Genomic DNA, 16,075 nt, shown 5'->3' with positions numbered 1-16,075 from the left:
AGTACTAGAATTGTTTTAATAAGTCTATTAAACTGCAAAAGTCGCAAGTCGCTTGGCTGTCCAACCATCGCCTAAAGCATCCCCACCATTTTGACACACTCACACAATTGCACTCACATGGAATAACAACAGCAACGCCGGCTGAAACAGCTGTTTTCTCTGATTGGCTTCCCTCATAGTTTTTGTTATTCTCGTGTTTGTTGGAGTTCTTATCACATTTTTCGTGTACATTTGCTGGCCTTATTCACCTCCTCCAGTTAGTTTAATTAAAAATCAAATTTCCATTTGTAATAAATCGCATATTGGCATTTTTCTAGTTACATTTGATCACTTGCATTTGTCTCGTGTCGGGTTTGGTATTCGAACGCAAATTGTCTCGGGCTTTGTGAAAATACATACATATTTTACTTTCTGTTAAACATGACCAGTGAATATGAAGGTTATAAATCACCGCTTAGCTCACGCTATGCCAGCAAGGAAATGCAATATCTGTTCAGTGACCAGAAAAAGTTTTCCACCTGGCGACAACTATGGATATGGCTAGCCCAAGCAGAGAAGGTAAGTGTTTATTAATTTCTCAACTCCAGGCGGATTACATAAATACTCCATAGAATATTTAGAAATTTGCTGTAGACTGCCACAGGGGCAGAGGCAGAAAGACATTGTGAAATGACTTTATGTTGATGAAATACAATTTGAGTTAATTTGTCTTGTTTTGGCGCTTTGATTTGGGATTTTTACTCACACCTGTTGCACTCAAATAGAGCAAGACAAAATTTTAGGTTTTGTTTAGTAAATACCAAGTAAAAATTTCAAGGGTATATAAATAATTATCCCTCTGCAGCAGGGTCATTGGGAGCAATTCAATGTGATTTTTCGCCATATGAAGATGTTCAGAGTATCATGCGTTTCTTGTTTATTTGGTAAACGTGTTCGACATAGGATTAAGAATCTGTGCTCTTTAAGAATTAGGTTGGCTGGACCATACGAATCTGAAATAAACATAGATTACACAGATCTTGAGGATGATGTTTCCTCTTATGGTGCTTTTAAGGTTGGATTGAATCGTCAGTGATTTGCCTAACTAAGTTAATTTTTCTCTTGCAGCCAGAACTATTATGCTTCCTTAAGATCCGTAGGTATGAGCTGCAGCGATGCCTGAAAATGAAAATGTGTTCATGAACATTCCACTAAGGAACTGGGGCAAACATATCACTTAGTGCTGTCTGATTCAAATATTAAGCTCAGCGATTCCTACGTAACACATTTTTACCCTTTTGGTAGATAAAGTAGTCGATTGTTGGTAAAAAGCGTGTAGGTATATTTGCATAAATCTAATATTATGATAGAAAAAATAGCTAAGGGTCTATTTTGGTTGACACAGTTGTTTTGTTGCCATAGCTATATAATTTCATGTGGTTGTAGCGATTCGGCTACTATTTGGGAGCGAGGTTTTGTTGCTGTTGTTGTAGCAGTATGTTGGTTTTTATCTATTCGCCTGCTGGGTTTTGTTAAGTATCTAGGTCTACGAAATGCGTGTGGCCTCAGGTTACAATAGGGAGATACATACAAAACGTTTTCATCAATCCCAGCTCTGTAGGAGTTGAGCCAAACTACTGTAGTTTGACGAATGAGGCTAACTTCTTCAGGACTTTATGCACTCGGTAGCTGCTCACCGCTTCTGATACGGTGTCTGCCTGAATGCTATCCAGATCCGATTGAAACGCCGCCTGATCTAGAGGTTATCATTATGTCGATCCACCTTGATCTGTCTTGGCGGTGGATGTTTATCCATAAGATGGTGATTTTCATGGACTCTGCATTAGCAGCCATATAGGTGCTGCTTAGACAGCATGTACACGTAGTTGTGTGGGATCTTTGTTGTTGTAGTAGTGTGTTGTACACCGAGACGGCAGACCTTGCCGATGATGGATTTCATCGGGTCAACCCTCTGCCATGGGATTGTGGGATCTTTGCCTTTCATGGCGATAGAGCATCATTCATCCATGGTGGTAAGGCAGCATTCATTCATAGTAGTAGAGCAGGACTCTGATAGATCTGAATGTCATTAACCGTATCTGCATGGATGTTGTCTGGACTTCTTGATATGCCGCTTGATCTATCTGTCAACCTCTCGCTCTTGATAATATAGATCCACCTTAAGACTTCTGGGCGGTAAATGCCTATTCACAAGATGATGATTTAGATGGTCCCTGCGATAAAAACCCAAGAGGTATTGCTTAGACTTAGCGGTTCCTGGTTACAATCCGGATAAATATCTTGCACGTCGTCATCGATCCTTGCTCTGTAGGAGTTGAGGCGGCTGCATCTGCCGGAACGCAATTGAGCCAAAACCACTCTGGTTTGACGCCAAGTATTTTGGGTCACATGATGGTCGGAATCATTTCTCCATTGACCATCGCAGTCAGCTCAGTATTCACCTCACGCGTATTTGTAGTGAACAATGTGGCTGAAGATTTGGAGGCAGATATCTTAAGATCTCTTGTAGTGAAATATGAGGCAAGTTCGTTGAGGTAGACGTTTAACCTATAGCAGATGTCAACAATGTGTGAGGGGCCTGATACCATGGTTATTGTACATTGTTGTACACATTTTCGTCAAGCTCCTGTAGGGGAGCAAAGTGGTTCCGGTCCAAAGGACCGATCGCCGCGGGAACGGTGTGACCATTGGTTATTTTAAGGCGCCAATAACTCGCAGTATTTGTGCAAGAGCCGGTGCCGCTCGGCCTCTCATTAAGACTCTCCGTTCGTTACCGCTCATTTTCCGCGACTGCCATTGCAGCTATTCCGTATAAAGCATTCCACTATGCGCCACCTGTGGACGGAATGGAGGATAGGTAGTGGTTAAAGATTGCCGGAGATATTACCACCCCTTGGAGAACTCACTATTTCACTGTACGATGCTTCGACTTCTTATCCCTAAATTCCACAAATGACTGATGACAACACAGATAATTTACGAGCCAGCGTTTCAGGGCTGCCTGGAGAGACGTGCTGGAGATTTCCTCAAATAGTTTGGTATGGCTGTCAAATGCCTTCGATAGGTCCAGTGCCACAAGGACCATCCTATCACTGATTGAAACCACGACAATGTGTGAGGTGATGGCATGCAAAGCAGTTGTTGTGCTATGCTGTCTTCGTTATCCATGTTGATGCTCGGCGAATGGAAATTTTCCTACGAGGCTCGGGAAGAGTAATGCCTCAAGCGTCTTTGCTGCTGGTGAAAGAAGGGAAATCGATTTGTACGACTCGCCCAAACCCGGGTCCTTTCCTGGCTTCAGTAGCGGGATCACTCTGCCCATTTTCCAGACATCGGGAACTATAAGAGTGTTCAAAGATTGGTTGAGGACAGTAATAAGGTACTCAACTCCAAGTTAATCCAGATTCTTCTACATCAATGTAGAGATTCTGTCGAGGCCCAACGCCTTGGATTTGAATTTTGGCGCCACGGATGGCAGTCGTAACTTCGCCCTAGGCTATCCATCGACTCGGAGACCCAGACGCCAGCGTCATAGGCGAATATGCTCACCTCTGCGCTTCGGTGGCCTCATTTTCAGTACAATATGGATATATTGTACTTCACAATGGTACTGAATATGGTAATCTAGCCAACCATCGACACGCGTCTATCAATGGTTTGGTTGTCTGAAGCTGGTGATTTCTTTAACCCATAGAACAATCTTTTCATTTAAATTACATGTTGGTGGTCAAAAAACCATTTGACAAAATGAGCTGATTTTGGTGTGCCAATCGAATTAAAGGCATTCAAAGGATTAGTGAAAAACTTATCGGCATGTTTTGTGGTATAGTTATGGAACTTACGAATATGACTTTGAAAATTTGTAATGAAAGACATTGGCAAACATTTCTAATTGGGAAATTTACCCTGAACAATAGCTATAACTATTTATTTGTGTTTTTCGAAACTTATCTTTTTTAAAAATCTCTGGAGTATTTATTCTTTAAGTCCGTTTGTCATAATACAAGAATTTTAAACTTTGTAAGTGTTTTTACCCATTAATATATATTTGTATGTACGTGTTCTTGTTTTTGTTTTCTTATGCAACCTCAAACCATTTGCACTTGCCTGTATAATTTTTTGCATAGTATGCTTAAACATTTTGTTGTAAAAATTACAAATGTATATAACCTGCATTTTAATGTTTGTTATCTAACTTAACTTTCTTAACATGTGTTTGTTATCTAACTTAACTTTCACCTTCATTAAATACCATGAACAGACACTTGGTAGTGAATTGAACACATAACTCCCATATCGCTCAATACCTTTTATCAATCTAAATTGCAGAGCTTGGGTTTGGAGATAAGCGATGCCCAAATTGCCGAAATGCAAGCCCACATGAACTCTATTGATTTCATTGCTGCGGCAGCCGAAGAGCGTTTGACCCGACACGATGTTATGGCTCATGTTCATGTTTTTGCCAAACAATGTCCCTTGGCCGCTCCTATAATCCATTTGGGAGCAACTTCCTGTTATGTGGGTGATAACACCGATTTGATCATCCTGCGCGATGCTTTGGATCTACTCTTGCCCCGTGTTGCCTCTGTGATCTATTGCCTGAAAGAGTTTGCCTTAAAGTATAAATCTCAACCCATATTGGGTTTCACCCATCTGCAACCAGCTCAGCTGACTACAGTGGGTAAACGTGCCTGTCTATGGCTACAGGATTTGTTAATGGATGAACGTGCCCTGCGTCGTTGCCGCAATGATTTGCGCTGTCGTGGTGTTAAGGGCACCACCGGAACACAGGCCTCCTTTTTGCAACTCTTCAATGGAGATGGAGCCAAGGTTAAGCAGCTGGATTTGGAAGTTACCCACTTGGCTGGTTTTGCCAAGCCCTATGGAGTGACTGGTCAGACCTACTCGCGTAAAGTGGATGTGGAAATAATTGGCGCCTTGGCTAGCTTGGGTACCAGCATACACAAAATGTGTTCGGATTTGAGAATTTTGGCTTCACGCAAGGAACTGGAAGAGCCTTTTGAATCTACACAAATTGGATCCTCGGCCATGGCTTACAAACGTAATCCCATGCGCTCGGAACGTTGCTGTGCCTTGGCCCGCCATATGATTACATTGTTCTCGAATGCCGCCAACACACATGCCACCCAATGGTTGGAGCGCACCCTAGATGATTCGGCCAATCGTCGCTTGACTTTATCGGAAGGATTCCTATCCGCAGATGCTGCTCTGCTGACACTGCTGAATGTTTCTCAAGGTCTGGTGGTCTATCCCAAGGTTATAGAACGCAATATAGCCCAAGAGTTGCCCTTTATGTCCACCGAAAACATTATCATGGCCATGGTCAAGGCGGGAGGTGATCGCCAAATTTGCCATGAAAAGATTCGAGTTCTATCCCAAGAGGCTGGAGCTCAAGTCAAGCAACATGGCAAAGACAACGACTTGGTGGATCGGGTGCGCAAGGATCCCTACTTTGCTCCCATCATCAATCAATTGGACACTATATTGGATGCTAGAACTTTCACGGGACGCGCCACCGAACAGGTTGATGAATTTGTTACGGAAGAAGTTCAAGTGGTATTGGACCTATACAGGGATGTGGTGAAGAATATTAAAGTTGTACAATTGAATATTTAAATGGTTTCTTTTTTTATAAATATTTAAAATGCCTTATTTACGTGTGCATCATGTTTTGAATTCTTTCTTGTTTTGGCTTTAATGCAAAATTGTTTTTAGGATGATGAAATAAAAAAAAAACACAGATTGATTAGAAATCATTGCAAGTTGTTTCATTGATAAGAGAGTGATTGCAATCATAAGTTGTATTAAAAAAATTGTTGGGAGGAGGAAATCTTTGCTAACATTTGCGTCATTTAAGGTAGTAACACATTTGTGGGTTCTATTTACTGGCAGTGGCTAGGTGTTGGTACGGTAATCTATTTAAAATTACAATGTCGAAATTATAGAAAATTTTGTCTAAATTTTTCATTTTTTTGAAAATTTATTTTTTCTTAAGAATTTGGTGAAAGTTTATTTTTATAAAAAATTTTTATTGAAATTTAATTTTTGATCGATGAATTCGTTAAAAATTTTATTGTTACAGAATTTTTTTTGGAAATTTTCTATATAAAAAATTTCAGTTCTTCTGAATAGTTTGTCAAACTTTATTTTATTTTTGATCGAAGAATTCGTTAAAAATTTTATTTTTAACGAATTTTTTTAGAACTTTTATATATAAAAAATTTTATCGTATTTAATTTTTATCGAAATTATCTTCAAAATTTTATTGTATAGAAAATTTATTTGAAATTTCAGTTCTTTTGAATTGATTGTCAAACTTTATTTTTGTGGAATATTTCGTCAAAATTTTATTTTTATAGAAAATTTTGTCGATATTTTCTTTTTGATTTGTTGAGGCTGTAGTTGACCTTTTTATATGACTTGTCGAATAGTTTCGGCTAAGGTCTGGGAAACAATTATTTTTGATTGTTCAATTTATTTCCTTTATTTCGGTTGCTTCCGACTAACCGTTTACGAGAATTTAATTGATGAGTTACACTAAAACTTGTCTTCGCATCACTTTCTGCTTCATCTTCTGTTGAAGGCAAACTAATTGTGTTTAACGATATTTTATTTTCGCAGAAAATTTGGTTAAAATTTTATGTTTATATAAAATTTCGCCAAAATTTTATTCTAATAGAAAATTTCGACGAAATTTTATTTTTATAGAAAATTTCTTCAAAATTGTATTCTTGTAGACAATATCGTCGAAATTTTATTTTTTGTAGAAATATCGTCAAAATTTAATTTTTTGTAGAAATGTCGTCAAAACTTTATTTTTATAGAAAATTTTGTAAAAATTTTATTTTTATAGAAAATTTTGTCAAAATTTTATTTTTATAGAAAATTCCGTCAACATTTTATTTTTATAGAAAATTTTGTCAAAATTTATTTTAATAAAAAATTTCCTCAAAATTTTATTTTTCAAAAAAATTTCCTATATTGGTCTATGAATTCGCTCGGTGGTTTTAGGGTCATCTAAGTTTGGACGTTAGATGTACTCCATTCTTCAAAGACTTTATTTGAGTCCGATATTCTTATGGGATTTTGGGAGTGGGATGGCCCCCCAGGGTGCTTGTTGCAGGGTTAAGGGGGTGGTGTGGGCCCCCAGAAACATGGTCCTGAAAGTGGGTATGAATTTCGTGCTCTACTCCCAAATACCTTTCATTTGAGTCCCATATTGCCATGACCGATAAATACGTATGTCCGATTTAGCGTTTTTTTCGGAGGTAAGGTGGTGCCCCAGACACTTAGCCCTGAAAAACATATCAGCATCGTGCTTTACTCTAATATACCATACCATTTATTTAAACCCCATATTGCCATTGGTTTAAGGGGAGTTTATGGGATGAGGCCTAACCCCAACACTTGGCCCCAAAATTGGTTATCAAATTCGTTGTATAATCTCAAATACCTTTCATTTGACCCACATATTGCCATGGTCGGTAAATTTATACTCTTTGGGGGGGGAGTGTTTTGGGAAAGAGGCGATGCCCCAAATTTATGGTCTCACATTTGCATATCAGATTCGAATTCTACTCCCAAAAACCTTTATTTGAGCCCCATATTGTCATGGTCAATAAATAAATCTTGTTTGGGGGTATTTTGGGGAGGGGGTGGGCCCTCATGGGATTGTTCCATATATATTTTTGGTAGGTTTTGGGGGTAGGATGGATAGGTACCCAATCCGAAATTTGGATACCAATTTTTTGTTTTTAGGTTGCAACAAGAAAGCACGCAATATTACTCTTGAATCGCATCACCCTTCTCCGAGATTTGACGTTTTTGAAAATTAGAGTAAGGGAGAGGGTCCGGCACCCCGTGAGATATCAAAAAATTAAGTAACCCATTTTCAACACGGGACCATTTTGCACCATATATGAAAATTTCAAGATAATCGGTTTAGCCGTTTTTGAGCCTATAAGGAACACACAAACAAGAATTGTATAGTCAATTATTCCTTCAAGACCCAGGATTCACTGAATAAGGTTAAGCCAAGCGATCAGCCGACATAAAATTTTTCTAATTTTTGGCAGTACTTGGCATTGAGAATGTCAACTTATTCTCCACTTGGGGTGAGCATTCCAGACTAGTCCACAAAAAATAATATCAAATTCGCAGTCTACTCCTTTCGTTTGAGCTTCAAATTGTCCCAAAGGACTACATGTCCTTTTCGGTGGTTCTTGGGGGAGGGGCGGCACCCCAGGTTTGGTACCTAATATTAATACCAGATTCTATCTACACTACCAAAGTCTTCTTCCAAGAACCTATGGCCCCGGTCATCCTATGTGTCCATTGGGTGACCCACATATACTTGGTCTCTGGTGTTGATATAAAATTCGCATTCTACTTTAAAATGTGGGAGTAAGATTTCTGCGCTACTCCCAAAGACCTTTCATTGAAGTCCCACATTGTCCCGATAGGCCTACATGTCCCTTTGTGGATGGAGCGGTACCCGACCTGGGAGGCGAGTCTGGCCCCACGGCCAAAGAACCTTGGAATCTCATGTTGCACCGGGCAGGTACTTGTACACTTATATTAATATCAGATTCGTATTCTACATGTTCTTTTGGAGTGGCAACCCACCCAGACTCTAGTCCCCAAAATATATCAGATACGTCTACTCGTCTACTCGTTTTATTTGAGTTTCATACTGTCCCAATCGGACTACTTGTTCTTTCCGTCGGTTCTTGGGGGAGGGGCGGCACCCCATGTTTGGTGCCTAATATTGATACCAGATACTTTCGATACTGTCAACCGTTAGAATCGTACTCTACTACCAAGGACCCTTAATTTGACCTATTATTGCCCCGATCATCCTACATGTCTTTTTGAAGCAATCCCTAGGTACTTGGTCCCTATTGTTTATATCACATTTGTAGTCTATTTTCCAAGATCTTTCATTCGAGATGTGGTCCCGATCTACTAATATGTCCATTTGAGAGTTATTTTGGGGTTGGGGTGCTGCCTCAGGCACTTTTGCCCAAATATCTTTCATTTAATATCCACTTTGTCCCAAACGGTAAACAACGAAAGAGCCTCAAATACAGTTTCTGGGAATGTGTCTTTCTGGAAGAGGTCTTTCTAAAGGTCTTGGAGATGATCTGTATGAAGCAACGATTCCCCGAACGCGTTATGACATCGACGTTGATTGACGATGCTGAGGTCGAAGATGCGAACAGCATCTTCGCACCAAGGGGAAGGCTTTTCTTGGCTTTGGGTCATCCGGCGATTGCAGAAAAGGTGGTGACTGATGAGTGCTGATCATGCTCTTGGAACAGTGATGAAATGTTCTCCAAAAATAAAATGCCTTCAAAGTTTTCTACAGATCACCTTTAAAAGAACACATGATAAACACTTATCTAAGATAATAAACATCATCTTCCCTTGCCTGATTTTAACAAGCTGCTGTCAATATCATTGCCTTCATTGTCATCCTCGAGATATGATACCAACAAAAATGCAAACAACTCTATATTGTCAACGAGATTGTGGCATACTTACATTGCTTAATAAATATTGATGTTGAGCTCTGTTATTTGGCTGTTTTTCTTTGTGTCGCACAGTGGGCCAAATGGCAAAAAAATTGGAAATAAGTCTACAACTTTTTATCTGTTGATTTTAGCCATACAAAATGTTCTAGACATTTGTAGAGGAGGACATAGGCTTTCAGAAAAGTGCTGTTGTTGGTCCATATCTTTAATACAGGGTGAGCTACAGGGTGTCAAAGTTGACCACTTTTGACTTCTCCAAGCTTCTGGGGGCCATAACTTTTGATCTACTCAACCGATTTACATGATTTAGGACTCTAGAGAAAGAGCTTGACAAGATCTAAAAAACTTATGCATAAAGTACCATGCCATCGTGTACTGTTAAGGAGTTATGAATTGTTTAATTTTAAAATATGAAAATTTGGCCTTGGTTTTTTTCAGTGTTTTTTAAATAACTCCGTCAATTTTAAAGCTATAAACTTCATACTTCACACAAATTATGCCAGCATATGTGTGCATAAAATACAAAAGGAATCACGTGAATATCTTTGGCGGTTTAAAAATGGCATCGTTTTCAATATGAAAAATATTTTTTTTGTCAAAAAATTGCAAAATTTTTCAAAAAAGATACTCCCATTTCCTTTAAGTTTTCGCAAACTTTGGCCGTCAAAGCATTATCATTTCTTTCCATTTTCACAAAGTCGAGGTATTAAGAAAAGTTTTAAGTGCTAATTTGGCTAATTTCGATATCAAACAACACCGTTATCTTAAGACCAAAATGGCCAATTTTTTTACTAAACTTCAAAAGTTTCTCACTGGAAAAAAAGTTCCACGGGGATTTTTTCGCTTTTTTTGAACTTAAATGAAAGCTTAAAATGTTCCCAACATTTTAAGGTATGTCTCGCCATATCCTAGCCATAAATGAGATCGTAGCGATCAAAATACTGAAAAAAGTCAATTTTCAAGTAGTGCTATATTCATTGCTAAAAAACAAGTATTACGTCACATTTTATTGCAAAGATGTTAAATAAACTTTTATTTGGTAACACTTCTTCTACAAAACACAAAAAGAATCATGGAAATATCTCTATTCTATTCCATTTTATGGAACCGGCAATAAAAAAGTCAATTTTTCAAAAAAGTCGAATTTCCCAAATTTTGTTTTTGTTGTCCTAATTGCACATGACACACTATAGCCATATTTACGCAACATACCTTATCGTAAAGGAAATTTTCATACCTTTCCAACAATGTATAAAACATTTCTCAACTCGGATTCTATCTACTCTAAAATTCATTTACACTTCATTAAACTCTATATAAAAATGTCTATTTGTGAAATGGAACCTTATATGGGGCCTACACTAAAACATTGATAGATTTGCCCAGGGTTTACAATACAAATGTGTTAGAATAAAAAAAGGTCTCCTGCCAAAGTTTAAAAAAATTGGAATAAAAATATGTGTTTTAGAGCGAAAACACTTCGCATCGGCGTGCGTTTGTATAGTACCTACATCTATTTTTAATGTAAGCTGATGATTTTTGAATAAAAAGTAACCTAGAAATATACCTGCATATATATATATATTTGTGTTAAGATTTGATGCAGACAAATGTTACCTGTTTCGCTATGTCGAATTCCCAGGAAATCCACCGTATCAATGAATGTGAAAAAACCTACCCATAAAAAATTCATTGTCATTTTTTTTAACCAAATTCGAGTCCAGGTAAATAATTATAGAAGAGTAAGTAAAAAGAGGCACTTTGGACCCCTTTTTACGATTGCGTCTGATACCTGAAATGGGTCATTAATTGTGAATATATTGCATAAATATTTGAACAAAATCCAAATTTTCTTCATTATATTTTGTAGAGGCGTAAAGGACATTTATAAGTTATGGAAGTCATACTGAAGTATTCCACTCTTTCGAAAATTGTATGGGACATCAAAAATGATTCCAAATCATACACGGAGTCATTTAAGGAACTTGTTTACACTTTGGACCACATATATGGAATAAGGCTAAATAAAGACGCTTTAGACAAACTTGAAAAATTCTACAAATCATTTGAGAGAAGGTTGCCAGAATGTTCATTCGCAAAAATCAAGTTTTTCAAAATGTATGAGAAGTGGCTGAAATCGGATCTACTTATTGAAATTAAACCGCTGATTCCCGGCCGGCCTAGCAAAGCATACGACGAAGTTACGGAGAAAACCAAAAAGAAAAAACAAGAGGAACTATTGGCGGCACATCCGCCAAATTTAATAAAAGATACGTTCAAAACAGCATTGTTAAAAACACAACCAAAAAATGTTGGACGAATTGTCGATGTTTTACCATTAGCATCTCCGAAAAGGGTAAAGAGAATGGTAGAAAGTATTCCAACTCCAAAATCGACTACAGAATTCACGGAGGAAGATGCACTGGCCCTGATTTTGAACCTAGGCCTCTCAAGAAACAAATACTCAACAATGAGGAAGGCTCTTCGTGAAAAAGGATGGGGTTGTTTACCCTCAAAACATAAATTGTACAACACCAGGACGAAAATGGTGCCATCAAATATATACGTGGACGAATTAAAAGCAAGAGTGAAACTTGCTGATCTTGTTGAAAATACAGCTGTTAGAATTATTTCTAATTTTACTGAAGAACAGTTGAACACATGTAATAATTCCGAAGTGGTTTTGATCAGCAAATGGGGTTGTGATGGATCATCTGGATTTTCCGAATATAAGCAACAAACAGAAATAGATGCCAACTTCGCATCAATTTTCATGGCATCATTAGTACCATTGAGAATGAGATTGTACAAGGACCAATCTTCATCATCGAAAGAAAATGCATTTCAAGATATATGGATAAATAGAACACCTGGGTCAAAATATTTATGTCGCCCAATTCGGTTTGAGTATACAAAGGAAGACCGGAACACAACACGATCTTTGGTGAACGAAATAAAGGAAGAAATTGCTGCATTACCCATGATTGTTATAAACCAATTGGGAAGAAATATAAAAGTTTCGTTTCAACTACAACTCACTATGATCGATGGAAAGGTGGCAAACGCATTAACTGGCGTTATGTCCAATTGGAGATGCAATATTTGTGGCAAGAAGAATGGGCAATTCGAGGACAAGTCTGATGAAAATTTAGTAAACGAAAATGCGCTCAATTTCGGTATTTCGCCCCTGCACTGTAGAATTCGATTCATGGAGTATTGTTTGCATTTATCGTATGACCTTAAATATCGGACTAGCCCTGGAAACCGCGATGTCTCTGCTAGAAACAACCAAGATCTTCACAAAATGAGGCAGGAAGAGAAGAATCGAATCCAGTTGGAGTTTAAACAAAAGGGACTTATAATAGATAAACCTCTTTACGGATACGGAAGCACAAATGATGGCAACTCGGCAAGGCGGTTTTTTGAGGACCCCGTATCGACATCTAAAATAACCGGTCTTGATGAACACTTGCTAAGACGATTCAAAGTGATTTTGGCTGTAATCAATAGCAAAAAGATGATAAATTCAACCAAATTTGAAGCTTATAGTAATGACACAAAAAACATTTTATCTGATTTATATTCGTGGAAAGCTTTAACACCGACAGTACATAAAGTCTTACATCATGGCAAGGAAATTGTGGAATACAACATACTTCCGTTAGGAGAACTTACAGAAGAAGCTCAGGAATCCCGTAATAGAGATGTTAAACAGTTCCGGCTTTTCAATACCCGAAAGAGCACCAAATTTAACCAAAATTATGATTTACTTCAATATTTATTGTTATCGTCTGATCCGGTACTATACAGCATCAGAACTAAATGGCTACCAAAAATATGTGACGATATAGATAAGGACGATCCCGATGCCATTCAAATTAAAGAGCTTTTAAATTTTGATACCTTAGATTATTTGGTAGAGAATAAAATCAAATAATACAAAACTAAAATGCTTTTTTATTTTGGGAGTAGCTAATATACATATAAACGCACGCCGATGCGAAGTGTTTTCGCTCTAAAACACATATTTTTATTCCAATTTTTTTAAACTTTGGCAGGAGACCTTTTTTTATTCTAACACATTTGTATTGTAAACCCTGGGCAAATCTATCAATGTTTTAGTGTAGGCCCCATATAAGGTTCCATTTCACAAATAGACATTTTTATATAGAGTTTAATGAAGTGTAAATGAATTTTAGAGTAGATAGAATCCGAGTTGAGAAATGTTTTATACATTGTTGGAAAGGTATGAAAATTTCCTTTACGATAAGGTATGTTGCGTAAATATGGCTATAGTGTGTCATGTGCAATTAGGACAACAAAAACAAAATTTGGGAAATTCGACTTTTTTGAAAAATTGACTTTTTTATTGCCGGTTCCATAAAATGGAATAGAATAGAGATATTTCCATGATTCTTTTTGTGTTTTGTAGAAGAAGTGTTACCAAATAAAAGTTTATTTAACATCTTTGCAATAAAATGTGACGTAATACTTGTTTTTTAGCAATGAATATAGCACTACTTGAAAATTGACTTTTTTCAGTATTTTGATCGCTACGATCTCATTTATGGCTAGGATATGGCGAGACATACCTTAAAATGTTGGGAACATTTTAAGCTTTCATTTAAGTTCAAAAAAAGCGAAAAAATCCCCGTGGAACTTTTTTTCCAGTGAGAAACTTTTGAAGTTTAGTAAAAAAATTGGCCATTTTGGTCTTAAGATAACGGTGTTGTTTGATATCGAAATTAGCCAAATTAGCACTTAAAACTTTTCTTAATACCTCGACTTTGTGAAAATGGAAAGAAATGATAATGCTTTGACGGCCAAAGTTTGCGAAAACTTAAAGGAAATGGGAGTATCTTTTTTGAAAAATTTTGCAATTTTTTGACAAAAAAAATATTTTTCATATTGAAAACGATGCCATTTTTAAACCGCCAAAGATATTCACGTGATTCCTTTTGTATTTTATGCACACATATGCTGGCATCATTTGTGTGAAGTATGAAGTTTATAGCTTTAAAATTGACGGAGTTATTTAAAAAACACTGAAAAAAACCAAGGCCAAATTTTCATATTTTAAAATTAAACAATTCATAACTCCTTAACAGTACACGATGGCATGGTACTTTATGCATAAGTTTTTTAGATCTTGTCAAGCTCTTTCTCTAGAGTCCTAAATCATGTAAATCGGTTGAGTAGATCAAAAGTTATGGCCCCCAGAAGCTTGGAGAAGTCAAAAGTGGTCAACTTTGACACCCTGTAGCTCACCCTGTATTAAAGATATGGACCAACAACAGCACTTTTCTGAAAGCCTATGTCCTCCTCTACAAATGTCTAGAACATTTTGTATGGCTAAAATCAACAGATAAAAAGTTGTAGACTTATTTCCAATTTTTTTGCCATTTGGCCCACTGTGTGTCGTTTCTTTTTTGTGGCATTGGCATGCAGTAGCAATGCCATCAAAATATTGCATTTCACAATTAGATGGCATTTCTTGATATTGACAAAAAACCAAAACAAATAAAAAATTCAAAACGAAAGGAAGTCAAGAGCTATGTATAACAAGCTTAGTAGCAGCAGCTAGACCTCCATTTATATGCAATATTTTCTTTTTCGCTCCATGAGGAGTTGTGTTGCCCAAGTGGCTATAGTCTGCCTGCCTGCCTACCTTTATTACCGAAACTAATTAAGTTTACACCATTATTTTAAAATGCAATTCTGCGCTTTTGTCATATCTTTGGTTGACACGCACATTATATCCCCACTACTATACTATGAGTCTCTCTCCTCCATCACAACAAAATTACCGGAGATTAGGCCGAATTACATTTTGTAATAGTTCCATTATAAGCGCACATGTGCGAATATTAACAAATAATATACAAAAAATTTTTACAATTCACATTCCATAAAACTGTAAACAAACATTTGCTTAATGAATGCCGAATTGATTTAAAACGCACAAAAATTGGAACGAAATTTGATATTCATTAATAATTTGCAGCAAAAAAAATTATAATTATAAATTTAGTAGATAAATTTGTAGAAAATTTCATCAAAATTGGATTTTGAGGAAATTTTTGTTGAAATTACATTTTTATTAAAATTTTGGTGAATTTTAATAACCATATAATATTTTGTTGATTATTATAAATGGCGAAACAATTAACAATCCACCATTTTGTAATCAAGCTGATCGACGTCTTGCTAACACACACAAAGAAATTTGTGTGCGTGTGTGTTTACGTGTGCATACATGAGCAGAGAATATATGTGAAAGAAGATAACAACAAAGAGACTTCAAACAAAAGTCTGACATTTTAAAACCGTCAAACCTGGCCGGCTGTTAACAGCTGTTCGCGTGGGATCACGTTTTTAAATCTGCCTTGATTGTTATACAAAATTTTCAGTTTCGAGAAAATTTCTTCAAATTTGATTTTCATGGACTCCCAGAGATTTGGTACCGAATGTAGTTATGAATTTCATGCTCTTATCCCAAATAGCTTTAATTTGAGCCCCAT

The 16,075-nt window shown here is 36.9% G+C and overlaps 2 protein-coding genes across 3 annotated transcripts in view; one reads left to right on the top strand and one right to left on the bottom strand.

The window, feature by feature from the left end:
• LOC106082180 (peroxidase) overlaps positions 1 to 16,075 on the bottom strand; it is a 135,254-nt gene that overhangs the window by 63,265 nt on the left and 55,914 nt on the right. The window lies entirely within an intron of this gene.
• Positions 199 to 5,777, top strand: LOC106082184 (adenylosuccinate lyase). Its single transcript, XM_013244550.2, has 2 exons — positions 199 to 558; positions 4,330 to 5,777. Exons 1-2 carry the CDS (start codon positions 421 to 423, stop codon positions 5,635 to 5,637), a joined length of 1,446 nt encoding a protein of 481 aa, XP_013100004.1. The 5' UTR covers positions 199 to 420; the 3' UTR covers positions 5,638 to 5,777.

This window comes from Stomoxys calcitrans, chromosome 2 (assembly GCF_963082655.1).
Source record: "Stomoxys calcitrans chromosome 2, idStoCalc2.1, whole genome shotgun sequence".
In the NCBI taxonomy this organism is placed as follows: Eukaryota; Metazoa; Arthropoda; class Insecta; order Diptera; family Muscidae; genus Stomoxys; species Stomoxys calcitrans.
Note: the sequence above shows the minus strand (reverse complement) of the source record. Positions and strands in the feature narration are given on the sequence as shown.